At 43.4% G+C, this 17,311-nt stretch overlaps 1 protein-coding gene across 5 annotated transcripts in view; it reads left to right on the forward strand.

The window, feature by feature from the left end:
* Positions 1 to 1,428: 1,428 nt before the first annotated feature.
* The window catches only part of Snx14 (sorting nexin 14), a 77,277-nt gene continuing 61,394 nt past the window's right edge, over positions 1,429 to 17,311 (forward strand). For 2 of the 5 annotated variants that reach the window (XM_045160496.1, XM_045160497.1), the window contains exons 1-4: positions 1,792 to 1,961; positions 8,812 to 8,932; positions 11,255 to 11,328; positions 11,410 to 11,488. In XM_045160496.1, coding sequence (XP_045016431.1) covers positions 1,822 to 1,961; positions 8,812 to 8,932; positions 11,255 to 11,328; positions 11,410 to 11,488 — 414 coding nt within the window. In that variant the 5' untranslated portion in view covers positions 1,792 to 1,821. Of the gene's footprint in view, positions 1,523 to 1,791; positions 1,962 to 8,811; positions 8,933 to 11,251; positions 11,329 to 11,409; positions 11,489 to 17,311 lie in introns of those variants that run through there. The other 3 variants (XM_045160498.1, XM_004660457.3, XM_004660458.2) reach the window with 3 other exon arrangements.

Genomic DNA, 17,311 nt, shown 5'->3' on the forward strand with positions numbered 1-17,311 from the left:
AATGAAGGTGTGTGCCACCACACCCAGCTAGTATGTGCTTTTTATACTTCGGTATTAGCAGTTGTATGTTCACGTAAATGAGAGGTGTTACAGATAATCTCAGGGGTTATCTCTGTCTCTTATCCCTGTTTTCTTGATTGCTGGGACAAACCCAGAGCCTTACGCATCCTAGCCAAGCACTTTTACCACTGAGCTACATCCTTGGCTCTTTGACATAAGGTCTTTTATGTAGCCCAGGCCGGCTTCTAACTCCTGATCCTCCTACCTCAAACTCCCAAGTGTTGGGGTACTCCTTGCCTGGTGGCCTAATAGAGTGGACCCCAAACCCTGCTCAAGGAGTTAAGGTGTTTTAACTGCAAAATTAACTGTTGAATGTGTACCCAAGCCAGGTGTGGTGGCACATGCCTTTAATCCCAGCAGAGAAGCAGAGCCAAAAGAATAGCTCTGGAGTTCAAGGCCACTCTGAGAATACATAGTGAATTCTAGTTCAACCTGGGCTATAGTGAGACCCTGACCTGAGAGCCCCTCCCAAAACAACAAAAACCCAGCAACATATGTACCCAAAACATTTTTGAAAGTTGGAGCTTTCCAGCATATTTGTGGTGATAATAGCATGGTGATAACCAGTGAAGTGTACATGTGGATCTGCCACTTACAGCATTACTACCATCTACAGATATTTTTGTTAGTATGAATCAAGAATGCAGTTACTCTTTGACCCAGTAAATGTATAAGAGTTAACCCTAAACAAGAAATGTGTAAGTTAATCAAGGATGATCATGTCAGTGAACTTAAATGCTCAGTAGTAAGGAATGATACATTCTAAAAACAAGCACCATTAAGGATGACCCAAGTTCTCAGGATAATATGAGAAAACATTTATGAAGCTGCACAAACAAAACATCTGTGTTTCTCTCCCGCTTCGGAGGGTAAGATCCTCCACGTCATCTAAGATGACAGCATGGGAGCATCGTCTGGCTTTACAACTTAAAATCTCGGTTTCAGTACCTATTATCCTTAGCCAGATCCTACCTGTCCCAGTACTGTGGTTATGTAGTAGCTGTAACTAGAAAATTTACGGGAGAATGTGCTTGGCACTCGCGTAAATTAGCATTTTTACTGTGATGCCCTAGTGCTTTTCAGGAAGAGCAATAATTAGAATGCACCTTAACCTAGCCTGCCAACCTGCTTCGTCCAACACGGGTTTTGGTTTAGACCCCTCCTGAGCTCCACCTGATCTGTGACACGATCAAAACAAGGTCTTTTCTTGGAGTGGCGGTCATGTGAGTTAGGGTCCTTGGCAAGCCAGAGCTGTTTCACCAGTTTGCCCCTCTTGGTGCTCGGACCTGTAGCTACCGGGAGCTAGTCTGCGCTGCACCCCTCCTCTTCCCATTGGCTGACTTCCTCGCGGACTACAGTTCCCAGGGGTCTGCGCGCGTCCCGTGGCCGCAGTGCCTGCCGGCGCCTGGGTGACTTCCCTGCTGTTCTCTGCAAAGGCTTCCCCGGTTTCCGGAAAAGGCCGGTAGGCGGAGAAGCCGGAACCTCAGCGGGGAGGAGGGGGCGGGGCGGGAGGTCCCGAGAGACCTCCCGCGGCGTGGCGACCTAGCACTCGGCGTGCCGCCGTCCGTCCGGCTGGCTGGGGCGGCGGCCGCGCACGCGCAGCGAGCGCCGCGAGGCGGGGCGTGAGGCGGCCGCGGCCGGCTGCGGAGCTCCGCGGGTGGGCAGGCTATGTGGGTCCGCCGCCGGGCGGCGGGACCGGGACGCGGGCCGGTGCCCGGGGTCGCCTCCACCGCGGCCTCTGCGGGCGGCGCATCTTCCGAAATGGTGCCCTGGATGCGGACGTTCGCGGGGAAGCTGAGGCAGCGGCTGCGGCTGGACGTGGGGCGCGAGGTCTGCCGGCAGTACCCGCTGTTCTGCTTCCTGCTGCTGTGCCTCAGCGCCGCCTCGCTGCTCCTCAACAGGTACGGGGCGGGCGGGCGGAGGCCGGGCCCGGGCTGCAGGCCGAGCGGAGCGGCGCGGCCGTGCGGGGCGCGGGGACTGAGCCGCGGCCGCCCCGTCCTTCTCCACGTCTGGACCTGCGTCGCCTGTCTTCTCCCAACGTCACCCAGAAAGGACGGGGCAGGTCTCGGGTCTGTCTTTACCTGGGCGCACACATCACGCTTCCATCAGGGCTCTGCTCTCATTACTACCCAAAGTAATCTCTGCCTGCCTCGGTGCGTTCCGCCGATGAAGGAGGGTTCAAGGTCCTGTCGCAGTTTGGGGCTGCACCGCTTACACGCACGCACACACACATACACCTTTGTAAAAGATCAAAAAGATTTGTTCCCCCGAAGTCAGAAAGTAAAGCTGTACCTGTCACATCTCTACAATATTCCTAAAGGGATTGAGTATTTTTTTTTTTAAAGGTGAAATATTGTGAAAAGCTAAAAGTGGTAATTAAATGGACCTTTTGAGGTTGGAAAGTCCTGCCCCTGAAAAACGTTTGTAGATTTCCCTTTGTTTTGCTATTGCAAGAGATGAATGATATCAGTGCAGTAGATGACAGAAATGCTACTTCACAACATCTTCACGCCGTTTTCTCTGATGTTTTTTGAACATGCCATCTTTAATCTTATGGTAGCTTGATCCCCAAGGATTGCAGGGGAAGCAGGCTTAAGGTCTTTAACTTAATTTTGCACTACGTTTGGGTAACCTTTTTTCCCTTGACAATGCTGAAGTTCCCCCAGGATTTATTGTTTAAAAAAATTTAATTTAATTAATTTATTTGACAGAGAGAGAGGGAGATAGAATGAGAATGGGCGCACTAGGGTCTCCAGCCACTGCATACGAACTCCAGATGCATGTGTCCCCTTCTGCAACTGGCGTACGTGGGTCCTAGGGACTCGAATCTGGGTCCTTTGGCTTTGCAGGCAAACACCTTAACTGCTAAACCATCCCTTCAGCCCCAGTATTTTTTTTTTTTTTTTTAAGGCAAGGTCTCACTACCTACACTTGTCTTGGTAATCATACCTCAGCCTCTGGAGTGCTGGGATTAAAGGCGTGTACCACCACGCCTGGTATTGATTCCAGATTTAAACAGTAATAAGTCAGTTTAAATTACAATTGCTTTTTTACAAAGAAATTTGCCTGGGTTGTGATGATGAGATATTTGATCGTAGAAATGTGAGCTCTTTAACAGAATAGAAATTATTAATTGCTATCTGTCATTTGGAAGGTATTCCAAGCTAGACTAATAGGCTTGGTGTGAGCAAAATGCAAACTTTATTACAGGATGTGTAAGGTTTACCCAGGGCTTGCCTTTTTTCGTTTGGTAACTGGGTCAGTTTAGACGTAGTAGGAGTACGTTGAACTAGAATTTGGAGATCACCGACGTATGAACTCATAACATCTAATGTTATATGCTGTTGAGAAGTCATAGGATGCCACCTGACCTATGTACCATGTGATCTGTGCCATGAATTTTTTTTTTTTTAATGTACTGAAGACAGGAAATACATACAAATTTAATCTGAGTGGTTAGGTTTATGAAGGAAATTGATTTTTCACTGTTTTGGTATTTCCCATTTATCTGCTGTAATCAGCAAAGTGATCTTTAAACATGATGATGTTTTCTTTAAATAAAAGGATAATTAGATACTGTCTTCCAGGAAAAAAAAATATTTGGGAAGGTGCCCAACAGTGTAAATAACGTACTTCCTATGGCTTCAAAGATCTTTATGCTAATTCCCAATATACTTTCCATGTAGTGGGTTATGGAATATTTTCTCTGGCATGTCTTCAGACACCTGAAACTTAGCATGTCAAAAGACTTCATTTTTAAAAATCTTTTTCTTCACCTGTCTAATCAGCAACTTTAGTCTTTCTAATTTTTCGTCCTGGATGTCTGTCAGAGACATCAGCTCCTCTTCCTCCTCCTCTCCTTCTCCCTCCTCTTCCTAGTCCCCTCCTCAAGGTAGGGTCTCACTGTAGGCAAGGAATACACTATGTAGTCTCAGGATGGCCTTGAACTCATGACAATCCTCCTACCCCTGCCTTCCAAGTGCTGGGATTAAAGGAGTGTGCCACCGTGCTGGGAAAATCTGTTTTTTTTTTTTTTTTTTTTTTTCCCTGTATGACTCCTCCCTAGTGCAGGCCCCGTTGACTGTCCTGGGTCATCACTACTGCAGCTTTCAGGTTATTTCTGAGCATTCCCAGGCAAGGCCAGTCTCCATGTACTGCGACCTGGTTAGCACCCATGTAAGGCTGTCACTTTCCTTCCCTATGATCTTCTTATGATTCTTCATTGTTCCTTTGGCATCATTCAGGACTTGTGATGGTAGGTGACTGCTGTAGTCAGCTCACCGTTGCTAGGAGGAGTGGGTTTATTTCAAGCTTACAGATCCAGTGAAGTTCCATCAATGGCGGAAGAAACTGGCTCCCTTTCACAGAGCCAAGCAGAGAGGAACCACCAGACAGCCAGCACCATCAGCAAGCACACACCACCGGAACTTAAAGTACTCTCTACACCTTAGGGCTGGACTCCAGCATCTGCCTCCAGTGACACCTCCTCTAGGCTTGTAGTGGAGACCCAAGTTACAACTGTAATTTTAATAAAAACACCTGTGCTGGGCATGGTGCGTAACGCCTTTAATCCCAGCAGTCTCGCAGGCAGAGGTAGCAGTATCGCAGTGAGTTCTAGGCCACCTTGAGACTACATAGTGATTTCTAGGTCAGCCTGGGCTGGAGTGAGATCCTATCTCAAAAAAGCAAAACAAGGCCTGGAGAGATGGCTTAGTGGTTAAGGTGTTTGTGTGCAATGCCAAAGGATCCCTGTTCGATTCTCCATGGACCCATGCAAGCCAGATGCACAAGATGGCACATGCATCTGGAGTTTGTTTGCAGTGGCTGGAGGTCCTGGCATGCCCGTTCTCTCCCTCTATGTCTGCCTCTCTCTCAAATAAATAAAATACATTTAAAAATGCAAAACAAAACAAAACCCTGAGGGGCCATATATTTACACTATCACATTCAAACTACCACAGTGGCAGAAAGTTATTCACACCTGATTTGGTAAAGAGGAGAATTACTGGAAGGTTCTGTGCAGAAATAACTGGTCTCTGTAGCTGGGCCTCAAGACAAACGGGAAACAGTATTTGGAATATCACCCGAACTGCCTTGCCTGCCCTCCACTTTCCTCCTTTCTGCTGTGTGATTTCATTTTCTTCTGAATACCATTTCTTCTAAGTGGTAGAGCTTATGTTTCATCAGTTATTAGAGCTTCACATTTCTGCTGTGAGGAGAGAGGCCGAGACTGATGGACCCTGGTCTCTAGTTCATGTATTGAATTGGGGGTGGTAGCTCAGGCCTGTAATCTCAGCTCTTGGGAGGCAGGGACAGTAAGTTTTAGGCCAGCCCAGTCAATGTAACAAGTTCCGGGCCAGCTATGATTGCCTAGTGACACCCTGTCTCAAAATATAAGCAAATAAATGAAAAGCAAAACAAAATGAAATAAACAAACAAAAATGTATCAAGTAATTTGAACTTAGTGTATAGAGTGTCTTTTCTAGGTGTGTCTAGGTAATTGTTTTTGGTGTGTGTGTGTGTGTGTGTGTGTGTGTACAGATGCATGTGCCTGTGCACACTCATGAGGAGGTCAGAGAAGAACATTCACTGTCTTCATGGCTCTTCCACCTTCTCTCCTTGAGACAGAGTCTCACACTGAACCTGGAGCTCACCATTTTTAGGTCAGACCCGTGAGCCCCAGTGATTTCTCGTTTCTGTTCTTAGCTCTGGGGTTATAAGCATGTGTGGCCATGTCCAACTGTTTTATTTTATTTTATTTATTTGAGAGAGAGAAGCAGACAGAGACAGATATAGAGAGAATGGGCCCACTTAGGCCTTCAGCCACTGCATACAAACTCCAGATACATGTGCCACCTTGTGCATCTGGCTTTACATGGGTACTGGGGAATTGAACCTGGGTCCTTTGGCTTTGCAGGCAAGTGTGTTAATCTCTGAGCCATCTCTCCAGCCCCACACCTGACTTTTTACATGGGTACTGGAGATCAAATTCAGGTCTATGCTGTGTTTGCATAACAAGCATTCTTACCCACAGAACCATCTCCCAAGGCCCTCTCCGACTTGGTTGTCTTAGAGTTTGAACCCAGGGCCTTGTATGTTCTAGGCAAACACTACCACTGAGCTACATTCCCTGGCCGCCTCTTACTGTGTTCTAGATGGGTTGCCAAGCCTCTTAAGTATGTATTGTTTTCAGTGTTTCATTTAGTGTCATGAAATTCCCAAGGCTTTCTGTAAAGATTTCTGTAAAGATTTTTTTTTTTTTGTCAAAGGAAGGTAGTGGATTATGGTCATGGTATATTGTATGTATATCTGGAGGTTGTCAATAAGTTCATTTTTTTTTTTTTGTTTGTTTTTTCAAGGCAAGGTCTCACTCTAGTCCAGGCAGACCTGGAATTAGGGTGGCCTCGAGCTCATTGTGATCCTCCTTCCTACCTCTGCCTCCCGAGTGCTGGGATTAAAGGTGTGCGCCACCACGCCTGGCTAATAAGTTCATTTTTTAAAAAAATGATTCTTGCCCAAAACACTTCTTCTAGGGCAGTTTCTTTGCGTTCCCCTCCCCTCCCTTCCGCTCCCTTCACTTCTCCTCCCCTCCTCTCCCTCCCTCCGCCCTTCCCTCCCTCCCTTCTTCCCTCTCCTTTTCTTTCCTCTTTCATTTCTTTTGTTCTTTTCTTTGGCTGGGATCTCATGCTAGCCTAGGATGACCTGGCAGTCTCTGTAGCCAAGGTTGGCCTTGAACTCAGTGATCCTCCTACCTCCTATTTCTTTTTTAATTTCATTTACATTTGATTTGAATTTCACTTCTAGCATCATTACTGCACATTATTATGTTCTACTTTCATAATTATGAGCCAGTTTCCTCTTGAAATGCTTTTACTTTTGCAAAACATCACATAGAGTTATCACTAGGGGCTGGGAGAGGTGTGGCTCCATGCTTTGCTGGTGTGTATAGTAGCTAACAGCTATGGGGAGCAATTAGGTACCAGTAAAAGTGATGTGATTGATTATTGATTATAATGGTCATATGTCATTTATATAGTGAGTTTTGGACTTAAGAGCTAACAATAAAGTTTATACTTCATATAGTTATTCACAATTAACATTTTTATTTATTTTATTTGCAAGGCATGGGGGAGAGAGAATGAGACCCCAGGGCTTCTCACCACTGCAAACTCCAGTGCATATGCCGCTCTATGCATTTGGCTTTGCCTGGGTATTGGGGAACCACCCTGGGAGTCAGGCCTTGAAGTCAAGTGCCTTTAACTGCTGAGCTATCTGTCCAGTCCAGTTATTCACAGTGAATAAATATACTGTGAACTTTGGACTTTGAACCATGTGAGGGATTGATGTTAAAGTCATGGTAACTGAATACTGACTGTTGTGAGACATCTTTATATGACATATCGTATAACAGTATCATTTGGCTTCTTCCTGTTTAGCATCTTCTCAGGACTGTTCTTAGACCTTTGCCAAGTGGTCCTTTCAATTTTTAAAAAATATTTTTATTATTTATTTATTTATTTGAGAGGGAGGGAAGGAGATCTCTAGATGCATGCACCACCTTGTGTGTTTGGCTTACATGAGTCCTGGGAACTTGAACCTGGGTCCTTTGGTTTTGCAGTCAAGTTCCTTAACTGCTAGGCCATTTCTCCAGCCCTCTCTTTGAAATTTTAATAACCCCACCTCTTCCTTTGGAGTTCCCATGCCACCTGTATTTTCTGTGTGGCAGTGTGGAACATGGGCTCACATTATATTGTGCTCATTTATTCACCTCTTACCACAAGACTGTTCTCTGTGCTAGTGGAGACAATGGCAGGGATATTCCCTTCTACATCCCCAGAACAAAATAAGTGCTCAGATGGGGCTGCAGAGATGGCTTAGGGTAGCTGCAAAACCTCATGATCTGGCTTCCATTCCTCAGTACCCACGTAAAACCAGATGCACAAAGTGGCACATGTGTCTGGAGTTTGTTTGCAGAAGTTAGAGGCCCTGGTGTACCCATTTTCTCTTTCTCTCCCTCTACCCCTCTCTCTGCAAACAAATAAATAAAATATTAAAAAAATAAGTACTTAGAATTTTTTTTTTTTTTTCCGAGGTAGGGTCTCACTGTGGCTCAGGCTGATCTGGAATTCATGATGGAGTCTCAGAGTGGCCTCAAACTCATAGCAATCTTCCTATGTTCCTATCTCTGCTGTCTCCTGAGTGTTGGGATTAAAGGCATGTGCCACCATGCCTAATGAAAATTCTTCTTTTTCTTCTTCTTCTTTTTTTTTTTTTTTTTGAGGTAGTGTCTCACTCTAGCCCAGGCTGACCTGGAATTCACTGTGTAGTCTCAGGCTGGCCTCGAACTCTGATCCTCCTACCTCTGCCTCTCGAGTGCTGGGATTAAGGGTGTGTGCCACCATGCCTGGCTCTGAAAATTCTTTTTTGATTGAGTAATCATCAGAATTTTGATGGATTATGAAAATAGAAGGTGTTATGGAAGAATGTAGGTCAGGCTCATTAAACAGTCAGCATAGGGACTAACTTGTGAAATGTAAATGTTGGGGATTTATTCCTCCTTGTACTTTACATGAAAGTTACATATTTGATAAGTACATTTTGTGCTTCTTACATTAAACACATTACAGAAAGCTAATCATGCTTAGAAAAATGGCTTCTGATTATCAGGTGCTTAGTGAATGTTTGTTAGGTCAGTGGGAGGATAGTGCTGTATGTTTGCTTTGGTCCTGATAACTGTTATTTGTTTCTAAGGTATCTTCATGTCTTAATGATCTTCTGGTCATTTGTTGCCGGAGTTGTGACGTTCTACTGCTCCTTAGGGCCTGATTCTCTCTTACCAAATATATTCTTCACAATAAAATACAAACCCAAGGTAAAATTGTGTTTTTTAAAATTTTTAAATGTCATGTATATGACTCTGTACTGTTTAATCTTTATTACTGAAAGCATTTTAAAGCAATACTTTAAAAAATTCCTTTACTATTACAATAGAAGATATAAAGTCCATAGAAAAATTTCAAAATAAAATATATGTGTGTATATTAACATGTGTATTACTTATTTTAATTTAAATGTTGTATTTAAATGTTGTATTTTTGGTGCTGAAGTTTGAACCCAGGGCTTTCCATGTACTTTACCACTGAGCTCCCCAGCCCTACAAGTGTTAATAGTATTTTTTGGTTGGTTGGTTTGTTTGAGGCAGGATCTCATTCTAGCTCATTTTGACCTAGAACTCATTGTGTAGCCCAGGTGGCCTCGAACATAAGGTGATCCTCCTATAAAGACTCCTGAGTGCTGGGATTAATGGTGTGTGCCACATACACGGTTGGCTTATGGCTTTTTTTTTTCTCCCCCAAGATACAGTCTTGCTGTAGCCCAGGCTGACCTGGAATTCAATAGTTTACAGTTTTATAAGAACTGTAAAAGAAAATACAACCTGGACTGGAGAGATGGCTCAGAAGTTAAGGCACTTGACAGGAAATGTGCAGTCTTCTCAGAAAGCTGAAGATCTAAACTGTTAGCTTGTTCCCTAGGAACATATTAACTGGGAGGCAATTTAGTTAAAACAGGTTCCTAGTGCTAGTTGTACAATAGACCTACTTTAGGAATCTTCGAAAATACAGATTTTGGGACTCTACTACGAGATTTTGATTAATAATTCTGGTGACAGCCCTACAATTAGTACTTGTTAAACATATTTCAGGGCTGGAGAGATGGCTCAGAGACAAAGGCATTTGCCTCCAAAGTCTAATGACCTGAGTTCAATTGCCCTGTACCCTTGTAAAGCCAACTGCACAGTGGTGTGTGCATCAGGAGTTGTTTGCAGAAGCTGGAGTCCCTGGCGTGCCTGGTTCTCTCTCTCCCCTTGCAAGTAAATAAAAATATTTTAAAAAGGTGTTTCAGGTGATTCTGAGGCACACACACTTAAGAAGTTATGGGTTAAATAAAAATTTAATCCATTTAATTTATTTTGTTGGTGCTAAGGATTGAACCCAGGGCCTTGTGCATACAAAATAAGTGGCGTACCATTGAACCCTCCAACCCGATTAATTTCTTAAATATCTAGTTATAGCATAGAGACAAATAGACAATTTGTTTAACCAAATTTATAATGAAAGTAGTATATTAACTCTGTTTGTGTTATGCAAGGCTTTGGGCTTTTGGTGTATAGGTCATAGTTTAGTGGGAAAACTTATTTTTTGGTGGTGCTAGAGATTGAACCCAGTGCTTTATGCCCACCAGGCAAGAGCTGTACTTCTGAGCTGAGCTTCCAGCCCAGAGTAGGATATCCTGAAACCTGTAACTCTCTCAGTTTCCAAAGTCCTTTGTTTCTTTCAGGTTTTTAGGTATTTCTGCTTAGAGGAAACATAGTTGGAAGTATTTGGTCTGGAACCTGATAGGTTGTCACACATCTTCTCCCTCACTGAATATAATTGTAGAACTAGAACCTATTCAAAGGCAGACAGACTTGTAAGAGATAGAACATTTGATTTCAAATTTTTTTTATGAGAGAGGGAGAGAGAGAGAGAATTGGTGTGCCAGCCACTCCAGTTGAACTCCAGGTCCGTGTGCCACCCTGTGTGCATGCATGACCTTGTACATGTGGGTCTCCTTGTGTGTTTGGCTTATGTGGGATTTGGGGAGTCGAACCTGGGTCCTTAGACTTCACAGGCAAACACACCTCACCTGCTAAGCCATCTCTTCAGCCCCCTGATTTTAATTTTAAGCTTGAAAATTTGGCTGTTCTCATTTTTACAAGATAGGATCTTGCTGAATAGCCCAACAAACTCTAGATCCTTCTGCCTCAGCCTCCCAAATGTTAGAATTACAGGTATGTGCCACCATGCCTGTGAGAGAAACTTTTGGTTCCTACTTTGTTTGGTTGTTCATTATAGGGATTGAACCTATACCCTTGCACATGCTAGACAGTTCTCTACCACAGGACCACTGAATAACACCCCCAGCCCTGGTTTAGGTGTAAAGAATTTATTGCATCTGGCATATTGCCTCTGTTGGCAGTTTTAGTTAAGCAAATTTTTACTTATTACAAAGAATGGCTTCACTGTTAAAACATCAAAATCTTCTGAGTGTTTATATGAAATGATGAAACAATTGAACAACTGTTTGTTGTAAAGGTGACATGTAAAATAAAGATAGATCTCCCTGTCCTCTCCCGATTTTCTTTTTTTAGCAGTTAGGACTGCAAGAATTATTTCCTCAAGGTCACAGCTGTGCTGTTTGTGGTAAAGTGAAATGTAAACGACACAGGTAAGTTGAACCTTATTCATTCGTTCATCTTTCAAATTATGGTTTGATTACAAGGGATTCACTTTGCATGATTTTCTTTAGACCTTCCTTGCTACTTGAAAACTACCAGCCATGGCTAGACCTGAAAATCTCTTCCAAGGTTGATGCATCTCTCTCAGAGGTAATTGGCTTAATTAATATTACAAGGATGGGAATATGTTCTGGAAAATGCATTGTTTCACAGTTTTGTCCTTGTGCGAGCATCACAGAATGTACTTAAATAAACCTAGATGGTAATGTCAGTTACTGGGGAGGGCTTTTTAATGCTCTCAGGGGACATGGTGAACATGAGCTATTGGAGGCTGCTGCCAGCCTTACGTGGTATGTTCCTTCACACTAATTGTCTTTCCCCCTTTTAAAAAATTATTATGTGTGTGCATGCCACATGTGGAGGCCTGAGGACAACCTTGGGGACTTTGGCCACTGCTTTCACCTTGCATGAGACAGGGACCACTCTTCTCTTGTTTTCTTCTGTGTGTACACGAGTGTACCTGGCCATGAGGTTTTGGATTCTCCTGGCTCTGCCTCCGATTGCTGTAGGTGTGTTGGCCTCACAGACATGTGCACTACTTTGTGTGCAGCTTTGTGTGGGTGCTGGGGAATTGAACTGGCTGGCAGGCTTGCAGGCCAGGTTCTTTAATTGACAAGCCATCTCTCCAGCTCCCTTCTTTATTTTAATTAATAGGCATGCAGTCTGGAATAAAAAAGCCATGTGTGGTGGTGCACACCTTTAATTCCAGCATTTGCCTTTAATCCCAGCATTTGGGAGGCAGAGGTAGGAGCATTGTCATGAGTTTGAGACCAGCCTGAGACTATGTAATGAATTCCAGGTCAGCTTGGGCTAGAGCGAGACCCTACCTCAAAAAACCAAAATCAATAAATAAATAAAAAGAAGGCATATACTGTAAAGTACAGTATGCCATAAAAATATGATATAATACATTCATAAACCATTGGCAGTCATGTATTGTGTGTTCCATACTGTACACAGTTGTATCAGCATGTTAGTAGTGCATTGAGTTACTACAGCTGTGGAGCCCGCTAAGTGACAGGAACTTTTCAGGTCCTTTATTATCTTATGGGCTCATTTGTATTTTTTTTTAAATTTTACTTGAGTCTCTTCATTTATTGTTTTTATTTACAGGAGGAGTTCAAACACATTTTTAGAGTGTTTTTCTTTTCCCTTAAACATGAATCATTCAATTGAAGCCAGTTTAACTGTGGAAATGTAGCAGAGTTAGGCAACAGTAACACAACAAACCAAGAGCTAGGGTTGGGGGCGAGGAGGTGCACTCTGCTTTAGAACATACGCACAAGTGCTGGCTAACTCACCAGCTCAGGATCGCCTCCCCGGAAGGCAAGCATGAGGACCACTTTTGTTTTTGTTTTTGTTTTTGTCTTTGTTTTGAGGAAAGGTCTCACTCTAGCATAGGCTGACTTGGAACTCATTCTGTAGTTCTAGACTAACCTCAAACTCATGGCTATCCTTCTACCTCCACCTCCAGAATGCTGGGATTAAAGGTGTGTACCACCATGCCTGGTGACAAGGACCTTTTTTTTTTTTTTTTTGCATTGAACTTCAGGCTTCATTATTATACAATAGGGAGGGCCACACCTTTCCCAACCACACAATTTTTAAAGTGATACTAACTCTGAGATTATAGGCAACTCCCTGCATGTTTTCATGTGGACTTTTGAAGACAGTACAACCAGGAAAATTCCAAGTTTTCTTCCTTAAACACAGAAATTATTATTTATAGAGCCTACTTTTACACTGATGGTAAAAGCAGTAGAATTTATCAGTGAACCAAGTTCTTTATTACTTCCCTTAAGTATTATTAAACATGTTAACTGCCCCAATGACTTCTTGTTCTTAATTTCTTGGTGCATTCACTGTCCTTATCCTTCTTTGGACTTTTGGTGCATTTCCTGGCACCTTGGCCCATTTTAAGAGATGTTTTCTCTGTAAACATCTGAAAATATTTCAGATTAAAGCTCAAGGTTAAAATAAACAACAACAATAACAAAAACTAACTAGAAAAAAGAAAACCAGAAACCACCCAGCCATAACCACCTTCCTTAATCAATTATAGGAATTTCTTTTCATCTTATAAAAGGTCAGTTAAAAATACTGAAAAAAGCCTGGCGTGGTGGTGCATGCCTTTAATCCCAGCTTTCAGGAGGCAGAGGTAGGAGGATCACCATGAGTTCAAGGCCATCCTGAGAATATATAGTGAATTCCAGGTCAGCCTGGGCCAGAGTGAGACCCTACCTCAAAAAAAAAAAAAAACAAAAACTTTATATATATATATATATATATATATATGTATGTATGTATGTATGTATGTATGTATATTTATTTATTCATTCATTCATTCATTCAGAAGTTTCTTAGAAAACAGACCAGACATAGCCCCTGGTCCACCCCAGTTGGGAGGACCAGTAAGGCTGGAAAGCATGGGGTAGTAGAGCTTCTGGTGGAAAATATGAAACCCAGCCCCAAAGAAATGAGAAAATGCAGGAGCAGGGTGCATGGGGATGATACACGGCCATACAGAAGGTGGAACAGAAGGAAATGAGAAAGGCCTTAGGCCTCTTCTTGACACAGAAAATCTGTTGATACAAAGATCCAAGTAATTTGGATCCAAACTGAAGTGAATACTTCAATGTTTATTCACATGCTTTGTTTTCTCTTAAGCATTGAAGTTGTTCAAATTAAATCTTTTTTATATTTTATTTTAATTAATTTATTTGAGAGATAGAGGCAGGTTGAGAATGGGTGCATCAGGGCCTCCAGCTACTGCAGACGAGCTCCAGACATATACATTACCTTGTGCATCTGGCTTATGTGGGTCCTGGGGAATTGAACCAGGGTCCTTTGGCCTTGCAGGCCTTAACCACTAAGCCATCTCTCCATCCCTGAAATTTAATCTTACTGCTAACATTACTACATATTGCTACAAAGAAAAAAAGGGGGGGAAAGTATAAGGGCTTCTACAGTCAGGATGGGAAGAGTCTGAAAGTCAATAAATCAGCCCTTTTAGCTCTAAATGAAGAAAACTTACTTTCTAATGGGGAACAAACAAAAGCCCAAGCGTCAGCATCGTTCTGCCGTACCCCACCATCAAGTGAGAAATGCAGCTGGAGCCCAGTGTGGTGCCCACTGCTCAAAAGCTCTCGTGGGCCTTTTCTGTCCAGTGAGACAGTAGCAGGGATGTGGTCCACTGGGTAGAGTTCTGCCTGGCTGTGGGGGATGAGGTGGGATTTCCAGGGTCTTCTAGAGGCTCTTCCTTTGTTCATCTGTCACCAGTCTCTCCCAGTGCCCCTTTCCTCTCTGGGCAAGGGTGCCCATCAGGTGTGACTCTTACTCAGTTGCACCTGTAACTGGCTGCTTCTTCTCAGTTCTCGTCACACTCTCATCATCTTCAACCCTTCTCCCCCCCCCCCCGAACTTATCATGAGCCTCTTTGGGGCTGTTACTGGATTTCTGGAACATGGACCAACCCAGAGCTGTGGGAGGGATCCTTGGTCATGCCCTGGCTCACCCACTGTCACTGCCATCACCTTTGTTGTAGTTATCTTTGCTGCTGGGACAAAGCACCTGACCAAAAGCTTATGGGAGGCAACCGTTCATTTTGGCTTATAGTTTCGAGGGAAGCTTCCTGATGGCAGGGAAGGCATGCCATGAGCAGAGGTTGGGCATCACCTCTGCCACAGCAGGCGGACAACAGTAGCAGGAGAGAGGGCCTAGCCCTGGCGAGGGGGAGCTGGCTCTAGCACCCTCAAGCCCACCCCCAAGAACACAACCTCCTACAACAAAGTTCCTCCTCCCTAAATTGCCATCAGCTGGGACCAAGCATTCAGGGCACATATCCAGCCTGGGAACCAAACGCTTCATGGGTCCTAATGAAAGACAAGGCAGCAGAGCTAGAGGAATTCCCAGCATTTCTTCTTGTCTACATGTGTACATACATGTGCATCCAGACACATATGAAGTGCATGTGCATACCATACACACCCATGCCCCCCCCACAAAGCCAACAAAAAGTAGAACTCTTTGTGGTAGGGAAGTAGAAATAACCATTTTGTAATTCCCAAACATTGAACTCAAGCCAGGCATGGTGCACACACTTTTAATCCCAGTGCTTGGGAGGGAGAGGTAGGAGGATTGCTGTGAGTTCGAGGCTACCCTGAGACTACATACTGAATTCCAGGTCAGCCAGGGCTAGAGTGAGACCCTACTTCAGAAAACAAAACAAAACAGAAAAACAAATAACAAACAACAAAATATCAGGTACATTGAACTCATAGAGAACCAGTGGTGCACCTTATTGAATTGTTATCCTACTTCTGACACTGACTATGGTAGAACAGGGAGTGAGGTAATTTTCAGTACAAAGTGTATTTTCTCTTCATTCTGGTTACAGAGTTTTGCTTTGTTTTCCATGTTTTAGTTACTGGTTTTAAAAGGTGTGTCTTTTCCATGCATCTGAGAAAGCAATTATGTCCTTGAAGATGGGGAGTATGGTGTCTCATTTGTTCCCAGGAACAAGTTTGGGATCATATATGTTGTTGATAGATGATAGGCTTGAATTGAATTATGGTGAATGCGAAGTAGTTCAAGAATAACATTAGGCACTTGAACCCTGTCAAATTGTCCTTTCTTTTAGTTTATATACTCTGTGGACTAGTATAAGTTTCACAAAATGCCATTCATTTGGTATTTTTGCTTTTTCCTTGCTTCAAGGCTTTTTCTGTCTCTTTGATTTGCTGATTCAAGAGTGTAGTGTCCAGGGCTAGAGATGGACCTCATTGGTAGTCTGTCTGTCTACCATGTCCAAGGACCTGGGTTATATTCCCCAGCCCCACAAAAAAGAAGAAAAAAATAGGCACTGTCCAGTATGGTAGCCCTGCCACATATAGCTGTCAGCGAACATCTGAAATGTGCTAGTGCAGTTTGAAATGTGCTCTACATATGACTGCGAACTCTAGACTCTGAAGAGGCAAAGGAATAAAAGACGTTTTTTGTCTCTTCTATTGATTAAATGTTGAAGTAATTTGGACATAGTAGGTTAAATAAGACAGAATTAGTTTCATCTGTTCCTTTTTGCTTTTTTTTTTTGGTTTTCCCAGGTAGGGTTTCACTCTAGCCCAGGCTGACCTGAAATTCACTATGGAGTCTCAGGGTGGCCTTGACTCAAAGTGATCCTCCTACCTCTGCCTCCAGAGTGCTGGGATTAAAGGTGTGCACAACTTCGCCCAGCCTCCTTTCTGATTCTTAAAAACCATGTAACTACTAGAATATTTAGAGACTTTATTCCTTCAAAAAATGAAAGTCATGTATGTAAAGCTCTTAGCCCTGTGTGGCATATATTGGCACTCAATAAATATTAGCACCCATATTTAAAATAATTTCTCACCTCTTGATATGAGCAGGAAGATAGACCTGAGGGATGAAAAGAGACATGAGATGAGGTTAGTCCTTGTCTTCTAGAGCTTCATTTAGAATTGGGGGTACAGTGGTAGGAGAGCGCGGAAGGGGTAGGATTCGCGTATAGGAGGGAGTGCACGAGTGTAGAGAGGGGCATGAGGGAGACGACTCCATGCTGCCCCAGTGCTAGTGTGGGAAGGGAATTACACGGAGAGCTCCTGGGAGGAAGGAGCTGAAACAGGTGGAGCGTTTAGAAAGTTGAGGGCAAAAGGTGGAGGTTGTAGACAATAAAAACCTACGATTTTCATAGCCAGCACTTATTGATGCTGTGTGTTCGATACTGTGTTCAGCACCTGCACTGCTTCATGCAACCTACACACAGCTTATGAAGTGGGTGATACTGATACTGCCAAAGGTAATATTTAGGAATTTTGACAGGTTAGTATTTTTTTTTTTCCTCCAAGTTTCTTATCTGATTGGCAGTAGAACTCATTTAAAAATTCATGTGTGGCT

This window comes from Jaculus jaculus, chromosome 10 (genome assembly GCF_020740685.1).
Source record: "Jaculus jaculus isolate mJacJac1 chromosome 10, mJacJac1.mat.Y.cur, whole genome shotgun sequence".
NCBI classification, from domain to species: Eukaryota; Metazoa; Chordata; class Mammalia; order Rodentia; family Dipodidae; genus Jaculus; species Jaculus jaculus.